The sequence below is a fragment of the Megascapheus bottae genome, chromosome 23 (assembly GCF_031878675.1).
Source record: "Megascapheus bottae isolate mThoBot1 chromosome 23, mThoBot2.hap1, whole genome shotgun sequence".
In the NCBI taxonomy this organism is placed as follows: Eukaryota; Metazoa; Chordata; class Mammalia; order Rodentia; family Geomyidae; genus Megascapheus; species Megascapheus bottae.
Genome location: NC_143531.1, coordinates 27146103 through 27167212, shown reverse-complemented (window position 1 = coordinate 27167212; position 21110 = coordinate 27146103). Strand labels below are relative to the sequence as shown.

General features: G+C 46.2%; 1 protein-coding gene across 1 annotated transcript; it reads left to right on the top strand.

Annotated features, from left to right (window-relative positions):
• The first annotated feature begins 2688 nt into the window (after positions 1–2688).
• Positions 2689–18450, top strand: Scoc (short coiled-coil protein). Its single transcript, XM_090356925.1, has 4 exons — positions 2689–2792; positions 16204–16272; positions 16903–16986; positions 18130–18450. The coding sequence occupies exons 1-4, from the start codon at positions 2717–2719 to the stop codon at positions 18270–18272; spliced, it is 372 nt and encodes a 123-aa protein (XP_090213051.1). The 5' UTR covers positions 2689–2716; the 3' UTR covers positions 18273–18450.
• Positions 18451–21110: the final 2660 nt, after the last annotated feature.

Here is a 21110-nt window from a genome sequence, read left to right as displayed (position 1 = left end):
CTCTAAGTGTGACAGACAGCCTTGCAAACTATAGTCTGAATTATGCATGGCACAGTGCTAGAAGTTATTTGTCTTGCAGAACAGATACCCTATAACCATTTCTATAGCCCATTGCTCTGGCCCCAACATCATTTGAACTCTGATTCTATGAATTTGACTCTTTTATGCCTCTTGTATAAGTGAAGCCTTGCACTGTTTGATGTACAAGTGATGGAGTATTATTTGGCTTCTTAAAAGGTTAGTGGCCTCTGAAACAGGCATGATTGACTCTTAATTCTATACAGATGGCAGACTAATCTTACATCAAATTTGAAACTGCAGATACATTATGAGTTAGGATAGTTATAAGAAGTTCATACACACACACACACACACACACACACACACACACACACCAGTGGAGAGGAAAACACACGAGAGCTAACGTTTTTGTCTTTAGATTTTCTTTTTAAGTTGAAGCTCATAATATCCTTACATAATATGTATTCTTAATACGGTATAACCACCACTTTTCCCAAGTTTCAAACCTTTTCCATCACTCATACGATGTCATGTATGACAAGAAAGGATCTTGTCCTTTGGCCATTTACCAGTTTGTTTGTCTCTGCAGACATGCCCCTTCTGAACATGTAATAGGAAAAGGATTTATTTAATATGCTTTATTGAATATATTCAATGTGTTTCAGTGGTTCATCCAGGTTGTCGTTGTAGTAATACTTTGTTCATACATTTCTGAATAATATCCCCTTGAATTTATCACCGTTTCCATCTCCATCCATCCACTGCTGGGCATGTATTTCTGGACACTTCGTGCCTTGCTAAGACAAATGCTATGTGTATGTTTCTGTGGGGATGAGTTTTCATTTTCTTGGGTATATACCTAAGTGTAGAATTTCTGGGTCCTATGGCAATTCTGTTTAACTTTTTCAGGAAGCATCTGACTATTTTTCCTGGTGGCAACGTTATTTCATACTCCTTTCCGAATTGTACAGGGCTCCACCACGTCTCCGGATCCTCACCAACACTTACTTTCACATTACCTAGTAGGTATTTACTTACTAGGTAATGAGGGGTATCTGCCTCTTGTTGTGGCTTTGATATTTTATTTTCCGTTTCTTTATTTGGCAGTACCAGCACTTGAGTTGAGGGTCTGTGATCTCGAGGATGCTAGGCCCAGTGTGTTAGGCCCAGATTTTGGCCAAGAAGGTGTTTGTGTGTTTGTCCAGATGGCTGGAGAACCATTTGTGTCTTAGCCGCCTCAGGAACTAGAGTTACAGGCCTAAGCCTTTTGCACACAGCTTACATAAATTGCATTTTTCTTTTCAACTGGTTTCTGGGGCATTTTATCTCAGTGATAAAAACTAACACTTTATGCTTTTCTCCTTCCCATCAGCCACACTCTTTTCTAAGCCTCTAGGGCTTGAACTCAGGGCTGGGGCACTGTCCTGGAGCTTTCTACAACATCACTTCTGGCTTTTTCTGTGTATTTGGTACTGAGGAATCAAACCCGTGGCTTAGGGCACACTAGGCAAACACTCTACTACTAGGCCACACTCCTGGCCCTGGATTTTTTAAAAAAAACAAAACAAAACAGGTTTATTAATGACAATAAATAAAATCTCTTACTCTGATATCTTTTAAGTGCCCCATTTGTGGAGGCCAGATAGACAGTATTTGTAGAATATAACTGAAAAATTAGGGCAATTTTTTATTCTAGTGAACTTAATTTTTTAACACACAGGCTTTCCAACAGCTCATGTCCATTTTGCTTGATAGAGCAACAATGCACTGGGGTGAATAAAATAATCTCACCTATCAAAGCACTTAATTGCAGAACGTAGCATGTAGTAACTTGATTTTAATAATTATTTAAAATGTTCCAACAAATTTGGGAGATATCCTCTCCTCTCTAACGGAGTGAGGATTTGACGTTTCTAAAATAGTGGGCTTGTATGTGTGCAAGGAGAGCTGAGAGAGGCATGAAAAGAGCACAGCTGCACAGAGTTCTTTGTCTTCCAGCAAGGAGGAAAAGTGAGATCCACATCCCTCCCTTTGGGCCCAACTACAGACACAGAGAGGGAGGTTCTGTTCTTTTCCTAGGTTGCTGGAGATGTGTTGGTACAGAATGGTGAGTGGGTACAGGCGAGCTGGGTGCAGGGAGGGTTTTGTTTCCTCAGCTGTCTTTGCTCATCGGTGATGATCATTGCAGTCAGCATTCATCAATTTCACCTTAGGTGTCAGGCATCTTTAATCAATTCCTTTACAATGGATGTATTCTCAAATTACACAAAAGCCAGGCAACATGTCCCCAAGTCATGCTGGCTGCTAGATCAAATCCTCGAGCAGTTTGCAACTGGGCATCTGATATTGGATACGCTCATCATATAGATCAGTTTCTTCTCCTCAACCTCCTCCTGCTGCTTTTGTGGGGAGCAGTTTCGTGAAGCAATCCAGGCATCATAGAAAACTGAAGTTGGGGTTTGAGTGCCCAAGACTGACAGCAGGCCAGCTCAGCCTTAGGTAAAGCGCTGTAACTCTTTAACCAGCTCTTCCGGTTGTGAATACACCTCTCTGGCAAGATCTGTGCAGGTGGAAAGCAGGAAGAGGGTGGCAAGGCTAGATCGCTCACTTAATGATTTAACAAGGGCACCCACACAAGACAACTGCAGCATTTCTTGGCCGTTTTCCTCACCAACAGCCCTGAGGACTCAACAAGATGGACAGTTCCAGCAAAGAGGAGGCGGCGGAGGAGGAGAGTACATTTACCACCATTTCCCTAGCAGACGACACAGGTAAGGAAGAACCGGACATGTTCTCCACATTTTAAGAAAATGGAGCCTTTGTTATCTTTATTACAACAGTAAACATACTCATCATAGAAAATATGGAAAACAGAGCTACAGAAAACAGTTTTTAATTAAGAGCTGTTATTCTTCCTTCAAAATTAAGTGATAATTTTTAAGATTCCTGTGGGGTTTATTATGTGGGCTTTTTGAATTTAATCAACAAACAAAAAAAACTTGAAATGTTCATTTCCTATAAGTTCAGGAAAAACAGCCTCAAAAAGTTACTGCTAATCCTATGATTGTATTACCATACTTTATTCTGTTGTAGTCCAATTCTTTCCTACTTTATCAAAAAAAATACTATCATTTGTGAAAAAATGATATAGAATATTCCATAAGGAACTTGAAGAATTCTTTTTGAAAATAAGGGCAAAGTCTGCTGAATTTAACAAAGGAAGAGGGAAAAAGGTTTCTCTTTTCTAGAATTCGAATGGGAGGAGTAAGTGCAGCTCATTCAACATTTCAGAGAAAATAGTGCTGAACTGTGTGATGTTAAGTAGAAGCCATTCAGTCCTAAAGCCCCCAAAGCTTAGTACCTGTGTGTGTGTTTGGGCATGCACAGGTTCCTTCCGTACAATAACAGCAAGAAGCCAGCAAGGCTGCAACTAAGCCACAGGGGTTAGCAATTTTGATTAACAGAGAGCAGAGCATGAATATTTAACAACAGTCGCTCTTTCCTGCAGCCATGCTTCTCCACTTCCTCCATAAGTGCTCAAGTTCCAAAACGTGTCTTTCTAACACGCAGCCAGCCAGCCAGTTCCCAGGGTCCACGCCGGAGCTCAGCAGGCTGGGGCCTTGAGAAAGAGCTTTCCTAACGAGAGGAGAGGCGAGGTACAGGTACTGGGGCTGGTGAGGATATGGAGCGCTGTTGTCTTTACAGGCGCTCACCAGGGTGTTGCAGAAAATGACAGAGCTGCTGAAGACAGGGAAGAAAACAAAGAGGGAAACTTGCTTCTTAGTGTTGTATCCCAGTCACTCAGGTGGGATTCGAACTTGTCACAATGAAGACACCAGCACTCCATGAACAGCTGTGCAGAGACTGCTCCCCACCTTCGAGCTGGCAGAGAGCCACCCCCCCCCCGAGCTTCCATGGGGCTCACATGCAGGTGGTTGTCACCATATGACGTCACCGTATGAGGCCCACAGCCAATAATCACACGCAGGTGGTAGAGCAGGTTAAGGCTCCATGTGACAGCTTGTTACACTTACCTCCGAGAAGGCACCTTAACAACCTCTCGCACCTCGGAGCCCCATACACTGTGGACAAAGAGGGCGTCACTGAGTGCTTGTTCGCTGGGAACACAGCTCAGCTTTTCTGCTCATGGGCAGAGATGGTGGGAAAACCTTGGGCGGCGTTGAGCCCTTCTAAAATTATCTTTATCTACCCTGTACCTCACCTTTTAGATTTCAAACTTGCTATCTTTTGTGATGAGAACACGTATACAATCTACCCTTAGAAATTCTAAGCATGGAATATGCCTTTATAGCTGTAGTCACATATATCTAATAGATGTCTTGCATTTACTCTTCCTGCCTGAAATCTGACATCCTTTCCACATCTCCCCCAATCTTCTACCCCCAATGGCTGGCCGTCCCCATTTTATTCCCTGTTCCAAAGCATTCTGACGTTTTTCTGTATTCTGTCTGTGTGATCATCTTGCTTCTCTCTCACAGCCTGATCAGCCACTGATTCTTGCGGACTTGATCCTGAAAATGTCACTCCAATCTGCCTTTGTCTCTCCCTCCCACCACTGGTTCCGGTGCTGCTCCTGGGCCTTGAATTCAGGGCCTGAGCACTGTCCTTGGACTTTCTCAAGGCTAGAGCTCTACCACTTGAGCCTCAGCACCACTTCCAGCTTTTTTCTATATATATGGTACCGAGGAATTGAACCTGGGTCTTCATGCATGCTAGGCAAGCACCCTACCACTAGGCCAAACTCCCGGCCCCATATGTGAGCTTTTTTATACTGGGGCTTGAACTCAGTGTCTGATGCTGCTCAAAGTTTGTGCTCTACCACTTGTAACTCAGGCTGGTCCGTTGGAGACCAGTGTCTCCTGAATTGCTTTGCTCTTTGTCCTGTGATCCTCACATCTCGGCTTCCTTAGGAGCTAGATTATAGGCAGTGCCCAGTTCCTCAACTGTTTTTGCCAAAGGACTCTGACTGCATCTGGGTGTAAGACGAGCCCCAGCTGGCCCCTCTCCTGGAGCTCTACCTTGTTCGAGCTTCTTTTCTGTCTCCACTCTTGGGTCAGTTTCGTTCTGTTTCCAGAGAGCAGTGATTGAGCAACTACTCACATAGGTTAGGTGTCGACAGGGTCTGCTTACTGGGAGAGTTGGCACAGGGCAGTGTGGCAGGCTGGGCTTGAGCTAGGAAATGCCAGGATTCAAATTTGTTACAATAGCTAACCTGTTGTTTAATATCCCTGAGCCTCAGTGTTCTCCGTTGTAGAATGATCCCAAGAATGGGTCTCAGAATCCCTTTGAAGGCTGAGATAGTGAGGGAGGTTTTGTGAGCCAGCCCTGCAAACAGGAAGCATGAGGTACATTATTTCCTCTGCTACCTAGTTCAAGGAGCTCAGACGAAAGTTTCCTGAAAGGCTCCGAGGTGTGCATCCATCTGTCCCCATGGAAACGGCGGGGCCCTGTGGACATTGTCCTCTGAGCCACAACAGTGTCCTATGGACATTGTCCTCTGAGCTGGGACTGACGGAGGGTGGGGGGGCGTGGGCAGGCGGTGGGGGTGGATAGAGGCCAGCTCTCTCCTGAGGAGCGTGGCTGTCTTCTGCTCAATACAGCAAAGCCACTCAGCCCCTCCTCAGCTAGGCCCTCTGCACTGTCCCTCCTGTCGCCTTCCTGCTGCCCTCCTTTGTGACTCTGCCAGCATCCTGACTCCGCTTTGGAAAATCGCTCTTCAATAATATTCAGGACCGTGCCCGGCTGCTTTTGGCATCAGCCAATTAGCCTCCATTGTCAGGCCATAATATGTTTCCCAGACAAGTGGCACCATGATTGTGTGCTTTTATTCACCGCCGCGCTCTAGCACAGTGCAGAAACTATAACAATGCCCTCTCGCGCCTGCGGAAGCAGCCTGGGTCTGGAAGCCTTCAGAGAGCCACCTGCACAGCCTCGACCCAGCAGATCAAAGCAGGCCCTGCCTTCGGGAGAGGCCCAGGGCTCCTTTTCATCTCATCCACTTGTAGAATCTGGGCTAGATTAGGAGGGAAGCCAATGTGTGCCATGGCAGAGAAGATGCTGAGCTCCTGCAGGAGTCTTGTCCGGGACAAGAACAAACAGAACCAGTTTACAGGCCGCACCCCGCTTCCACACGTCAGCTGTGGCCTCTGGGTAGCCTTGCCTTTGGGGGGTGTGGCGTGGATGCTTCGCTGTGGTGCCGCACCCAATGAACCAGGCCACCCATGTCTGTGGATGGTCTGTCTTCTTGTAGTGAATTTGGCCAAGAACATGAATTTCAAAGATCATTCAGTGGATGCCAGGGGCTCACACCTGTCGTCCTAGCTATGCAGGAGGCAGAGATCAATCTGAGAGCCAATGTTCAAAGCCAGCCCAGACAGAAAAGCTGGTGAGACTTTGATCTCGAATGAAGCAACAAAAGCCAGAAGTGAAGGTATGGCCCGAGTAGTCAAGCACCAACAGCCCAGAGCATGCAAGCCAAAAGAGTCTATCAGATTCTGAGTTCAGGCCCCAGTACAGGCACCAGAGAAGCCAGCCTGGGCAGACAAATCTGAGAGACCCTTATTTCCAATTGACCAGCAATAAGCCAGAAGTTTAAACTGGTTTGGAAGTGGTAAAACACCAACCTGGAGCTAAAAAGCCAAGTGAGTGTGAGGCCCTGATTTCAAGCCTCCTGTACCAGCACACACACACATATATATATACATATATGTACATGTATATTTACATATACTTACCTAATGTATCCACATACATGTGTACATATGCATCCATGGACATATACATATGCATATATTATATACATATATATGTGTGTATACATGTATGCTTTATTCAGAGTCGACTTGATGGTTCTCTAGGATGGTGGGAAATGATCTACAGTGGAAATTTCAACAGATATCAAATTGGCATTGGGATCCATGTGAGTACGGCACTGGCATCATGGAATACCTGTCCCTGGACGCTGCAGAGCATTTACATGGTGTTACTAGGAACAGCCGCCTTGGCCCAGAAAAACACCGTAGACTTTTCATGTGGGAGGAGGAAGAGAAGGAAGAGGAGGAGGAGGAGGAGGTAGAGGTAGAGGTGGGGAGCAGCTTCTAGAAGTTCCAGACAGTTCAGTGCTAGATGCCCAATGTGTTACTAGAAACTTCAAGTGTTCTTCCTAAAGAACACTTAACATTTCCTTCAGAAGAAATCCAGTCAGCTGCAATCAGTCATCTAGCAAAATCAAAGAAGCTAGTCTGAATAAACAAGCTTAGGAAACGGAGCACGAGGGCTCTCTAAAAGTTTGCTTAAGCTAGACAATGCTCTAATTTTCTCATCATAGGAAAAGTATGAATATTGTGACTCTTCCTGAAACAGACAAACACGTCTGTCAGTTGTCAGCAATGGCTTTTTCTTTTTCAATAGATTAACACCATGGAACAAAACCCATAAACGTCAGAATTCATCTTAATGTCACATGGAACATTCATAATTGTGTTTAGAATTAGTTTCGCAGCTGGCACCCCCAACATTACAGGTGGCATGAGTGTGATTTATCTGGGCTACTGAGCCCAAGCAATGCTGCGTCCTCTTGGGTCTGGTTCCCGAGAAGGCAGCCAGAGAAGACAGCAAAGTGGCTGGACTTCTGTTTCCCAAAGGCTCTGGCTGGGTTGGCTCTTTGGGCCCATTTCCCCTTCTGCCAGCCTGTCTGCCTTGCTCTGAACTTGAAGTTCAGAGACTGATGTCCACAGAGACCCTTAGATAGTTTGTGCTATAGAGAGGAGTAAATCAACCCCCCCTTCCCCAGACAGACTAAATGAAGCAGCTTGTGTTGGGCTCTCCAACCTTAGAAATAAAATGTCAATGATGCCCGAGGCAGGTGTGGCTATCCTAGAGAAAACACGCTGTCATCTCAGAGCCAAGTTAGCAGAAAAATTGTTTCAAGGAGGCAGGCTTTGCTTTCCAAGACTGGTTTTATAGTCGTTTTGAATTCTCAGCACCGAAAGCATGAAGGGCCCAGGGGCCTCTGTGAAAGGGCCCTGTGGCAGCATGCCTTCTTGTGTCTTTTGTCACAGTGGCCTGGCTCCTTCCCACCAGTTTTCTTGCTTTGCTCACAGTCCATAGCTGGCTCTTTTCAGCTCTTCCTGACTTCTCTTCCATTTAACCATTGTTCCCTTGTTTCTGTTCACACACACACACACACACACACACACACACACACACACTTAATGACTATCTCGGAGCATTTGCCATGAGCATGCGTGCTTCTCGTTGCTGTGTGAGGAAGCTTGTATGTTAAAATAGCTTATTTTCCCCTCCTCAGAATCTATGCTAACCTTTTCCTAGCTGACAAAGGGCTCTGATTATTTGTTCTTAATTTGCTTCCATTTTCATTCTTGCTTACAAGGACAGTGGGTTTTTCTAAGGCCTATTTAGTAAGCTCCATTTGTGAAAATATTTAGATCTAAAAAATGTTTCTCTATAGGATTGTGAAATTGTAAATTATTTGTTTCCTGATATTACAATCATCTTCAGCTTTGATGGTGGATTTCGGTCTCTTCTGCTTGGGCCCCCTTAAAAGAGTATACGAATGAGATTTCTATAAGTTTTGAGGGACTCTACAGTGTGCAGGGAAATGATCCTGAAACACTAAATTTCTCAGCCAATGCATCTCTATGCAGTACTCAGTGATCACCCAGCACGCATTCCCCCCATAAAGCACATAATTCAAGGAATTTCTCCAAGAACATTTTTGCGGCATATTTTTGCTAGCACAAATATTAAGTCCTTTATCAGTCCATTTTGTAAGGTTAAACATCCCTTTCTTTTGATTGTGAGAGGAATTAAGGAAATTCATAGCTAACTTACCTGGAAGGTTCCAATGGTAATATGTTTCAGGGTTTTTAGATGTTATTTTGAGACAGGCAGAAAAGATGGCAGGTGTTGCAGGCAGAGATTTTATCCCGTGTCATTCTAGGTCTGTAGTTACCATCAGGAGTCTGTCAGTGTCTTCGGAACCTATATAGTTGTTTGGATCCTTGTTAGCATGGTATGTGTGATGTGTGTGTGTGTGTGTGTGTGTGTGTGTGTGTGTGTGTGTGTGTGTGTACTACTACTGGGCTTGCCTTTAGCTTTTTAGTTCAAGGCTGGCCTGCTACCACTTGGGCCAAATCTCTACTTCTAGCTTTTTGGTAATTAATTTGGAGTCTCAAGGGGCCCAGGCTCATGCCAGTAACACTAGCTACTCATGAGACTGAGATCTGAGGATCATGGTTCAAAGCCAGCCCAGTCACTAAAGTCCGTGAGACTCTTATCTCCAATTAACCACTAGAAAACCAGAAATGGGGCTGTGGTTCAAGGGGTAGGGCAGTAGTCTTGAGATGAAGGGCTCAGGGACAGTGCCCAGACCCAGAGTTCAAGCCCCACAACCCACAAAAATGTCTCAAGAGACAGTTCTGTCCTGGCTGGCTTTGAACTATGATCCTCAGATCTCAACTTCCTGAATAGCTAAGATTACAGGTGCATGCCACCTGTGCCTGGTTACCAGCCTTTAAAAAAGAAAGAAAAAGAAGGGCTGGGAGTTTGGCCTAGTGGTAGAGTGTTTGCCTAGCATGCACAAAGACCCAGGTTCGATTCCTCAGTACCACATACATAGAAAAAAAAAGCCAAAAGTGGTTCTATGGCTCAAGTGGTAGAGCTTTAGCCTTGAGAAAGCCCAAGGACAGTGCTTAGGCCCTGAGCCCAAGCCCAGGACTGGAAAAAAAAAAGAAAACATCATAAAAAGTCCAACTAAGGGAGTTGTTTTAAGTATGGCCATACTAATTATCTAGTCATAGATGTCTTAGAGGCGTGATAATCAAACAGAATTTGCTAAGAACATGGAGCATGCTAGGTGGTGGGCTAAGAACCAATCTTCTACCTGCTATCAAACCCTCACCAGCAGCATGTAAGAGCATGATTTTCTCTATTTCTCAGATTGAAAACAGGCTCAGATGGCTTTGTGAATTTTTCGAAGCAGGTGTTGGATTTTAGCCCAGGTCTTGGTAACTTCAAAGCCTTGATCGGTGACAAAGCATCAGAATAAAAGCCACTAGATAGATAGCACGGCCACTTTATTCTGACTACGCAGAAGCAATAAGGGTGCCTGCACTGCAGGTATTGAATAATGAAATATGGTTCTGTGGCTACCATTATGGAGTCAGTGCTTCAAAAATGTAATCACAGAACCAGAGGGCAAGAAGAGCCCCAGAGATGCTGAAACAATCTAGGACGTGCTCAGACAGGAAAAGTCCAGTCAAAAATGGTGTCTGTGTTGAGATTGCACGCATGTAAAATTAATGTATGTATATGGACTTGGATGGAAAAAACTTCTGGAAAAATGTGTGCATTTGTATGAGAAGAGTACAGGTTGTTAGATTTCAAAGGTGTTATATTTATGTGATTTTAAAAAAGGCAGTCACCTCTAGAGATTTTCTCAAACAATGCATATGGGAGTCAGGGGTTGATTTTGAGATTACCAGACCTTGCATCATTCACAGCCATCAGCGCACAGATTCTGCATTTTAGTGACATGTGCAGAAAAATTGTCTTAGAGAATATAAAATAATAGTGAAAAATTTAGCCGTAGGACTTGTAAGGCAGAAAAGGCATGGAGACAGCCAAGGAAAGACGCAATAACCATACATGCCACCATTTCATTATTTTTATTTATATCTATTTATTATATAAAACAATCTCAGAAGCAAAAATTGAAATTGCCCCCAAAAGAATCCTCCTTTATACTGAATAATTTAAGAGTGCCCTTAGATTCTCCATGCTCAGGGACTTTCTCCTGACCACTATCTGTTTAACAAGCCTCACCTTACACTCAAAGCCCTTGCCAGCTTCCTCCATTGTCTTGGAAATATACCTTACCATTGAAATCCTCTGCATTTGGTGGTCATGTCACTTTAGTCTCCTGCTGGGCATAAAGCCTCAACTTTTACTAGACCTTCATAAGTCAAGTGCGTTGGTACTTTGGAAGATTGCAGTCATTACTTTGTTAAGTGTTCTTGTACTTGTGTTTGGCTGGTGTCTCCTTGTGATCCAGGAGTTTGGCAAGAAACTGTCTGACACTGCGTTCTCAGTGTGCTAGCAGATGCTATAGAACTTCCACTGATCCACAGACAGCTTTGATCCCTTGATTAGTCAGTGCTTATTTTTCCTTCAGTAACTAGTAAGGATTTTGGGGGGAGGGTGAGGGGAAAGATCTTGAGGCTCTAATATTCTCTTTTGTGTCAAGTGATTGGTCTACTTGTTTATATCAGCATGGACACATGCGATTCCAAGTTATTTTGTATATTACTTATTTTTGGAGATGAGGAAGGGCTATATGGTGTCTTCAGATTTTTGACACATAATTTTAATTTCTAAAATAGTTTATGATACAATATTTTAATCTAGCGTGCACAGATTCTATTCCTGCCGCCTTGAATTATTCAAATTCTCATTTAGTTTATTTCCTATTTCTTCTCCAACTAGATCAGCCTCCATATTTGGTGTCTGTCCGCGGTAAGGCACAGTGATCAATTGAAGAAAGTTGACTACTCCTTGTATTCAGTCCTCTAACGATGATTTAATCTGTGTCTCCTTTGCACCAGGTGCTGAGGCAAGCTGGGGTCACTTTGCAAGTTTAAGGTCTCTGAGTCTCAGGCTGGCTCCTCCTTTGACGGTGGATTAGAGAGTAGATGGGGCTGTGCATGCCTCTCTTGTCCCATGTTATCAGGAGATAGGACTCGCCTCAACACCATCTCATGGGTGTGTTGCTCTGATAAATACCTGACAGAGAGCAATGTGGAGGTGAGGGTGGCTCTGGTGTGCTTTCAGGTCTCTCATTGCGTGGTCAGCTGGCTCCATTGCTCTTAGGTGTGTGGCAGGACAGAAGTGTCACAGCACATAGAGGGGAGTGTGGCAGAGCAAAGGTGCTCACCCTCTCCTATTGCCTGGAAGCTGAGCTGCATCTCTCAGAGTGCCTACATGGGCCCCCTTTAGGACTCTTTAGTTTTTCATGGTGGCCATTATTATTGTCATTGTTATTATTACTGAACAGGCTACTGAAAGATTAAAGTTGATTTTTGAAGCAATCTGACCACTAGAGGTCACCATTATACCATATCTGATCATGTATTAACAGATCCCTATCTACTGCCCTCTGGGGCATTTTCCAGGTCTTTTCCCTGTCAGACTGGGGTCTGACTTTGCAACTATTTTTTAAAAAAAAATTTAGTTATTATTATAAAGGTGATGCAACTACATTTACAGTCTCATCTGGAGCTTTTCAAGGAAAAATTAAATAAAAAGAAAAGGCAGCAGTAATGAGACGAATCAGTGCAAATTGCCAAGTTAATGAGCTTCAAGTATGAGAAAGCACCTGGTTACACTTGAAAGTTGCCAAAACATCTTCCTTTAGCATATTTCATCTTACACCATTCACAGCGCGTGTGGAACCCTCTTGATTACTTAGGACAAGATAGGAGGTTTTCCCTTCACCGAAGAGACTGCACTGGCTGGAGGCCTCAGAGCAATCCTGGAGCCTCTCTCTGTCCTCCCTTCCTGACACAAGGCACTGTAATGCCTAGAAACTTGAAGCCCTCCGGAAGGATCACCAGAGACCGAAGATCAATGCAAATTGCAATGAGTCGTTTATTGACGATCTGGAGCATGGGTCTCTGCGCACTGATAGTGGAGTGCAGACCAGAGGCCCCCAGCACAAAATTACAGCACCTTTTATACATTCTTTGGTGGGGGAAGGCCCCAGGAGGCATTAGTAACGAATGGATCCACCACGTGGGAAAATTCATACCAAACTTCTAGCAACGATTGGCGCAACACAAAGCGGGAAAGGGGCCGAGGCTAATCATTGGTGGGGCTAGCGGGCTGTCGTGCTTTGAACTGATTGGACCGAGCCCCTATGGTGATTCTAGGAGGATGGTTTTATCTCCATGGTAACGGGCTTGCGATTGATTGATATTTGCCCTAGTTTGCTGGCACCCGCAAGTCCGACCTTGCAGGTGCCAGATGGCCACTATCTCTAGCTCCAGGCCTAGGTGGAGGGTCTGGAAGGTGTATACTCCCTGCCAGAGGGTGACTCAGGCTCCAGATCTGGGAGTGTCCGGGGCCCAAGGGCGAGTGGGTGGTTGTAGATTAGTCAGGAGAAGTGCTGTTACCTTCCTCAAGGTGATAGCACGCAAGTATACAGAAGCAGAAAGGCGAGTTAAAGAAAATACAAATTCAAAAATGCAAATGGCTAGCACAGGCTCATCAAAAATATAGCTATATCTATTTTTCTACGCTCCTCAGCACAGCCAGGGGATGATCTCAATTCCGAAGCCTCCCAGGGTCTAGAAAGAAAACAAAAATTAACTTTAAATGAAGCCTATCATCCCTGTTTGAGGACTGCCGCGGCCTGGGGGCGGAGATTCCCCTGGGGAAGGAGGCTGGGGAGGCGGCTGGGCGTGGGGTGCTCGGCCTGGCCTGGCCTAAAACCCCGAGAGGGGGCCAGGAGGGGCGCTGCGGCCCGGGCACAAGCTAACTGAGTCTTGGCAGCGCGGTTCCAGCGGCAGAATCTCGGCAGCAAAGGGCTGCACCCTGCAGCAGGCTAGGTCCTCCTGGAGCTCGGGGCCTCCGCCGGGCCGCTCCGGCCCTTTTTTCCCGGGATTTCCCCTCCCCACTCTCTGGGCCTCGGGCGCTGCCTTCCGGTCCTCCCACGGCCGCTCGACGCTCGCGTGGTCTCCGTGCACAGTCGGGCGGCGTCCGGCGTGCGGGCGGCCCTGCCGGGGTCTGGCCGTGCCCGGGGCCGCCCGCCGGCCCGCCTGCCCGGCTGGGCAATGACCGCCCGGCCCCGGGCGCCGAGGTCCCAGCCGCCCGACCAGCTCCCGCCCCCGCGGCCCGCTCCGGTGCGGTTATTGGCTGCCTTTGCAGGACCCGCCCACAAGACCCTCGAGCCTGATTGGGCGCCGGTGTCCTGTTGTTAAGGCAAAGGTGAATCCCAGTGCCCAGAGGGGGAAAAGGATGCTGGAGGGGGAGGGGTTGGCTAGTTAGTGCGCAGGCGTGAATCCCGGAGTCCGGATTGGCGGCTCCTGGGGCGGGGCGGAGGGGCGGGGCTTCCCCCGCGCATGCCCGGTGGGTGAGGAGGGCGGCGCTGCCGGTGTCAGTCGGTCCAGGAGTCCCGGCCGGAGGCGTGATCTCGGGATCCCGCCCCTCCGGCGCCTCGGAGGTAGGTGAGGGTGCTGGGTGAGGATGGCCCTCGGCCGGGAGGCCCGGCCCGGGCGGTGACGCCGGAGCTGACCTGGGTCCCGCCAGCAGCCCCGAGGGCGCGGCGGGTGGTGGGGCCCGGCGCCGCGGCCTGAGGCCTGGCGTCGGGTGGTCGGCCGCGGCCTGCTCCCTGCAGACCCCGCCGTCCTCTCGGCCTCGGGGGGCCCGGGGGCCGCCCCTGCGGAGCCCGGATGCCGGGCGGGGGGCCGGGCCTCCTCTGGAGCCCGCGGGGGCCCCGGCGGGCGGCGGCTGGCGGCGCCCCGCGTGTGTCCCCCAGACTGTGATGTAACAGTGTCGGGGCTCCCCGCGCCCCGGGGCCTCGCTCCGCGCCCCTGCGCCCGGAAACCCCGGCGACGCCCGGCCGGCCTGGGCCCGCACCCCGCACGGATGAAGCCCCACGGAGCCGCCGGCCGCCCGGGGAGTCGAGCCTGAGCCGCGATCCTCGTGGACCCCGCGGAGTCTGAACCCTGAACCCTGGGCAGGGCCGCGCCGCTCGTGCACTGACCTTCCCCTTCGGTTGCGTAGTAGAAAAACACAAGCGGGGCGATTGGGGGGTGGGGGCAGCCGAGGCGAGGCCCGGGAGGGTTAGTGGAAGAAGCTGCAGGCCTGGGTGGGGCTGGGGCGGAGGGCCTGGGGCGGGCGCCGCCTGGGCCCTGAGGGGGTCCCCTGTGATCTGGAATGGGCCGTGCTCACCTCGGGCCCTGGTTGTTGATCTATTTAGGCCAGTCCTGGGCTTGAACCCAGAGCCTGGGTCCTGAGCTCAAAGCTAGAGCTCTAACACTTGAGCCTCGGCACCACTTCTGGCTTTTTTCTATGTATGTGGTACTGAGGAATCGAACCCGGGTCTTCGTGCATGCTAGGCAAGCACTTTAACCACTAGGCCAAACTCCTGGTCCCTGGTTCTTCAGTTCTTTCTGTGGTTCAATTAAAATGAAAAGGTAAGAGAATAGCTAACACTTAGGGAGAACGAAGCCTATAAAGGTATCACATGGCAAATCCATCAATTTCTCTACCAGATACATGGCATTATGGCTCCCATTAGATAGCTGATATCTTTATCTTGTGTATGAGTAGCTGGGCTTGGGATTTGAACCCAAGTCACCTGTGTCCATTTGAACCAGTCACTGAACTAAGAGAAGAGGCAATACTAAAGTAGAGGCACATTTGAGGAGAGTGTAGACATGGAAAAGATAATTTAAGTGCATCTTGCCCTAGCACTTCCTACATTTTCTGATTGGGAATTTAGGGCCTGGGCACTGTCCCTTTTTTGCTCAAGATTAGCACTCTACCACTTGAGTCCTGCTCCTGCTGGGGTTTTTTGGTGCCTAATTGGAGATAAAGGTCTCACAGGCTTCCTACCTGGGCTGGCTTTGAACTGTGATCCCCAGAGCTCAGTCTCCTGAGTAGCAGGAATCGCAGGCATGAGCCACCAACATCCAGCCTAACATATACTTTGCTGAAGTGCAGAGAAGCAGAGAATTAAAACCTTGTGAAAACCAGGTGGAGATAAAGTAGCTTTTGGTGCTTCGTGGAAAAGGGGAAAGCTTCCAGAAGACTGCACAGATTTATTATATGCACTGTTGAGATAACTTGTATACCATTCGTATTTCGTTCTTCACTAATGCTTTGTGAAGACGAAAGATGTCCTACTTAGGGGTTGTTCTTAGGCTTCCACACTGGGCGTTGTGTCGGCTGTCTGTCACAGTGACATCACCAGAAGGAAGCAGGAACTGAGCCATGAGACACTGATCCCTTCGTGCTGCTTTTGTAAACTGTACCAGTCATGATCCTTTAACCACATTTCCCCCTAAAGCATGTGGAAGACTAAAGTCATCTTTTGTTCGTGAAGCTTCCGTTGTAATGTGTTGCTTTGTCTTGTTGCAGACCACTCATCAGGGGCTGTTTGTCCGAGGTGCAGTTCGGTGCCCAGGCTGATAAACGCTGACATGGATGGTGAGTTCCCTCCTCCTGCCTCCATATACAGTGCCAAAGGCACAGACACAGTCTTGAGAGGTGAGGTCCTGGCTGGCGTCTGTATAACATCCCATCTGGTTTTAGAAAGGCACCAATGCACCTTCCAGACCTCCGCTGCTGTCTGTCAGGGCCTTGGGCCTTCTAGGCTGGTACAGGAGCTTCATACCTTGTTTCACTGGTTATTTCTAGGCTAGGGCCTCAGTTCTGCCTGAGTTTATGCCTGTGTCTCGATCCACCTTTTTGTAGGCTTCCTACCTTTGACGTGATCAGAGGCATGCACGACCTCGTGCAGCTTCCCTTCTGTGGACACTCATTGGTCTTGTCCATTCTCCCTTCTATCTTGGATTGACAGGCATGCCCCTCTGCCCCCAGCTATGGTTTGGGCATGAGGGGAGTCTTGTTAACTCTCCTGCCCAAGCTGTCCTTGAACTATGATCCTTCTGTTCTCTGCCTCTCAAGTGGCTAGAATTAACCATGTGCCAGTATAACTTCACAGGCATCTTGTGCAACAAGTCAATGAAGATAATATAAAATGCAGATTTTAAGCGCTGCACTCCACAAATGATATCTAACGTTACTTCATAGTAAATGTGAGCCTTTTCATTGCAGCGGTTGATGCTGAGAATCAGGTGGAACTGGAGGAAAAAACACGACTTATCAACCAAGTGTTGGAACTCCAACACACGCTTGAAGGTCAGCGTGCCTTTCGTAGTTTTCACGAATGACATCCAGCTAACTGAAACTGTAAATATGTATGATGCTCAATTTTGTCGATCTGTGTATTTCTTAAAACCCTCAACTTCAGTAGATTTCCCCTCACTGCGTCCTCCTTCCCACATGTGAACCATAGGACCTGGGCATTGACTAGACGCGTATGAGACTGCAAAGAACATAGTAACCTCAGAGATTACAGGGACTTAACCTGAGGTGCTCTGGACTTTTCTTCCCTTTCTAAATGCCTCACATTTAATGTTACAACCGAAATGCTGTGGGTGCTTAATGAAACTTAAAAGGTTGCAGTTTTTGGCCCCACCTGCAAGTGAGACGTTCTGTTATGATACCCTTCCAGGGGCCTCCCAGACGGAAGGCCTGCCTCACGCCTCCCCCTCAGACCAAGTCCCACTTGCTGTCCGCTCACCTTGCCTGCTGCCTTTCCGGAGCAGCTCTGGGCATTCGTGTCTCCCCTGCTTGTGTTTCCTGCCCTCTCCCCTCGCATTCCCCTCATCAAAGCGGCTGTGATAGTGCAGTGCTGTGTCTCTTAGCACTCTCAACCTCACCTAGCATTTTCTTCCTGAGGCCAGTTCTCCACTGTTGACACACTGACCCCCACGCCACGCCCCCTAGCATGCACTCAGGCCCATGCCTGCCTTTTACTTATTCTCCAGGACACTGCCTGGCCTTCATTGCCAGTATACATTCCTGGAGGTAATTTTTAAAAATTTGATCATTAGGACCTGTGCCTTTTAAGTTTCTACTAAAGTAAAAATACAAATGACTCATTGCTTGGACTCATTTTTGCCTATATCTAGTACATGAGTTCACTTATAACTACATATTTTATACACATTTTATTGTTATAAAGACTTCACAGCTCTTGTTGCTTAGGCATTTACATTCTTTAAGAAATCTGTTTTCTTTACTCATTTTTAAGAGTTAGCTACATAGCCTGAATGGTACATCTTTTAAGTTATCAGTGTCTACTGATTCACATTGCTTCCTCTGCCTGCCATAGCCTTTCTAATCTGAAACTAAAAACAGAAAACGTAAGAATTGTGATCTCTCTGAATAAATCATAAACATCATTTTATTGATGTTGACATTCTTTTTTTTATGTAGATCTCTCAGCAAGAGTAGATGCAGTTAAGGAAGAAAATCTGAAGCTAAAATCAGAAAACCAAGTTCTTGGACAATATATAGAAAACCTCATGTCTGCTTCTAGTGTTTTCCAAACAACTGACACGAAAAGCAAAAGAAAGTAAGGGATTGAGTTCCCTTGTCATTTATGGAATTGCTGCTTTCTCTTTCTCTCTCTCCCTCTCTTCCCCCCTCCCTCCTTCCCCTTTCCTCCCTTCCTTTTTCCTCTCTCTTTCCTTTTCTTCCCTTCTCCATCCCTCCCTCCCCACTTTAAAACTTGGGTAGATTCCAAAAGTTACAGTACCTTTGTTTGTGGCTTCATTGAATATTTATAAGATAATGTCAAATCTAGCAAAATTAACTAAACAGGAGACTTCCATGAGTCCGTGTATTATGTTAGTCTAAAAAAATGTGCAGATGTATTGTAGAGACTTTATAATTAGAATTGCATATATTTATGAAACTTGAAGATGAATGTTTTATTGAATTTGCTTTGATATATAGGCTTAGCAGTGTCTTTTACTACACGCTTACTTAGTAAGATATACAAGAAAATAACCATGTTGTGAAAATGTGACCAAAATCATGTACTGAATGCACAGCTTTATGTATGTACCTGTCTGCCATTGTGTGCCTCTGTCCATCTGCCTCGTCCTCCCCGTTTCCCTTCTCCTAAGTCAAGATAGTTCCCACTTATACACGTACTTGGAATAATAATCCCCCCAACAGTAACCTGATCTGTAACTCCTGAAGTTAATCAAAACCTTGCTTCTCAGTTGTGCTTTCTAGTAATGAGAGGAGTGCTGGTTTCTCTTTAATCAGCTGAAAACAGATTGGGGCTATACAGAGGATTTAAAAAATTTGAAAATTATCAAATTGGTATTCAATTGAGATTGGTTTAAAAACAAACAAGAAAACCAACTTGCTTTTGCACCCAGTAACCCACTTGGCATCTGAAAAGATGAGAATTTTGGTTATGTATTTATTAGAAGTAGAACATCTTGGAGGAATAAATAGAAATAGGTAGAAAATAACATGATAAAAGTAGCAGTCTACTCCATGATCTCAGTCCAGACTCGTATTATCTGTGGCACAGAGTAGATCTTTCAGGGAATCTGTAGATGAACATGGATGAAGTCTGATTGATCTTACAGAAGCCACATGCTGTACCAGCTCTAGGGGTTTGGTTGCAAGGTTTAGTTGTCCTACCCAGTCAATCAACTGTTACCAAATTCCTTGACAAGTGTATTAGTATCAGCATCATGAATGAGAGTTTTATATGTGTAATTGGTAAGCTCCGTATTTTTATCTCACCCTTTCTGTAAATTCAACTGATTGGTTTGTAGAATTTTAGGCATTCTTTTAAGGATTTTTAAAAATTTAGTTCACAGATTCCATTTGGTAAAGGAATCGATATCAGAGGTAATATTAAGATATTATACTAGGGAAAGAGATCCCTATAGCTTATAGTTATTAGATTTGAGCTACTTTAATCATGGGATAATCTTATGTGTTAGTGTAAGATTTGATGAATGACTTTAACTACATGAAGATGTATTAGTCATACTGCAAACATTTTGCATCCCTTTTGTGACCTAATTTTCCAAATACTTAAATTGTGTTGCATTTCTGCTTTGCTGTTTAATAAAAAGTTGTTTCAGAGATCGTGTATGTGTGGGTGTGTTAAGTAGTTGCCTAAAAAACTGGGATGTGCAAGGGTATGGGTGTGACAGCGTGATGCAGTGTTAGAATGAATGTATCTTATTCCAGCAACTGGTTACTGTTGGAGAAGTAACATAATCCTATTAGAGAAGAGACATGGGTACTGACAGATACCCCATTAAAACCAGTGGGGAGGAGAAAGGAGGCTGTGTGCCTTCAAGTTCTGTGGTAGTACACCCAGGGACAGACACAACAGCAGCTCCACTCCCTGCTGTGGATTTGGGGATGTCAGGTGATGTGCAGGGATGTCGCCCTTGATTTTGAACCTTTACTGCTATTCCAGGTTGAGATGCAATTGGCTGTTCTAATCCTGTAATGTTCCTCATACTGAACCTCACTTCCATCTGCTTAGACATGGGTAAGTTCTTTTGTGACTTCACCAAAACCCTCATATGGAGCAACTAGCCCACTCTTGCTTTTCCTGGCTGCCGTCTCCTGCTGCCGTCAGTTACAGTGGTGATGAAAAGCAGAAATCCATGCACTACAAGCCTGTCCTGTGAAAGCCCGTGGCAATATGGTGGCAAATAGCATGTCTAGCTCCTAAGTAAGACATCTTGATCAGAATATTGGTGGCTGTAAGCTTTTTTCATTTTATATAGGCCTCATCTTTGGTCAGGTTTTAGCAAGAACTCTTCTGAATCAGAACATGGTCATTAAACTTCTCAACACAACTTACCACCAGGGAAGTGGACATCTCACCCGGCAGGTATAGGCTTTTTAGTAAAGCAGTTCTGTGGGCTCACATATTTAAATCACCCCTCAGTTACTAGTAAGCACGGGAAGTTCTTGTAGGAAAACAGTTCCTCTGTAAGTTGGTTCTGGGATTGTTGATGACCAGTGTAAAGGAGGAGCACACGTGGTGCCAGTTCCCTGGCGTCAGAGGCAGCGGGGGAATGCGAGTACCCAGTACACAGCTTTCCAGGCCTGGGCATCTGCGTTCCTACGTGTGAGTCACCAGGCCATGTAAGGTGCAAGTGTTAGCCACTAGAATCTCTCGGTAAAAATCCATATGCAGCAGAGCAGAGCATACTTGAGGAAGAAACAATATTTGAAATTCATCTTCTAGAGTGAAGGGTGAGCAGCTCTGTGAATGGGACAAACCACTCTGGTATAAGCTATACGAAACTTGGAAAAAAAATCACATCATTTGGTCTTGATAAACCGGTTATCAGTGTATTCAAATGTCAGATATGCTGCAACACTGCCCAGTGGTTCGTCCACATTTGTTTTCTTTACAGCTA

Excerpts from the sequence above, each read along its gene's own strand:
- Scoc (XM_090356925.1), top strand. The coding sequence starts at position 2,717 with ATGGACAGTTCCAGCAAAGAGGAGGCGGCGGAGGAGGAGAGTACATTT. Across the intron at positions 2,793-16,203 it reads TTCCCTAGCAGACGACACAG|ACCACTCATCAGGGGCTGTT; the intron begins GTAAGGAAGAAC and ends GTCTTGTTGCAG. Across the intron at positions 16,987-18,129 it reads ACTCCAACACACGCTTGAAG|ATCTCTCAGCAAGAGTAGAT; the intron begins GTCAGCGTGCCT and ends TTTTTTATGTAG.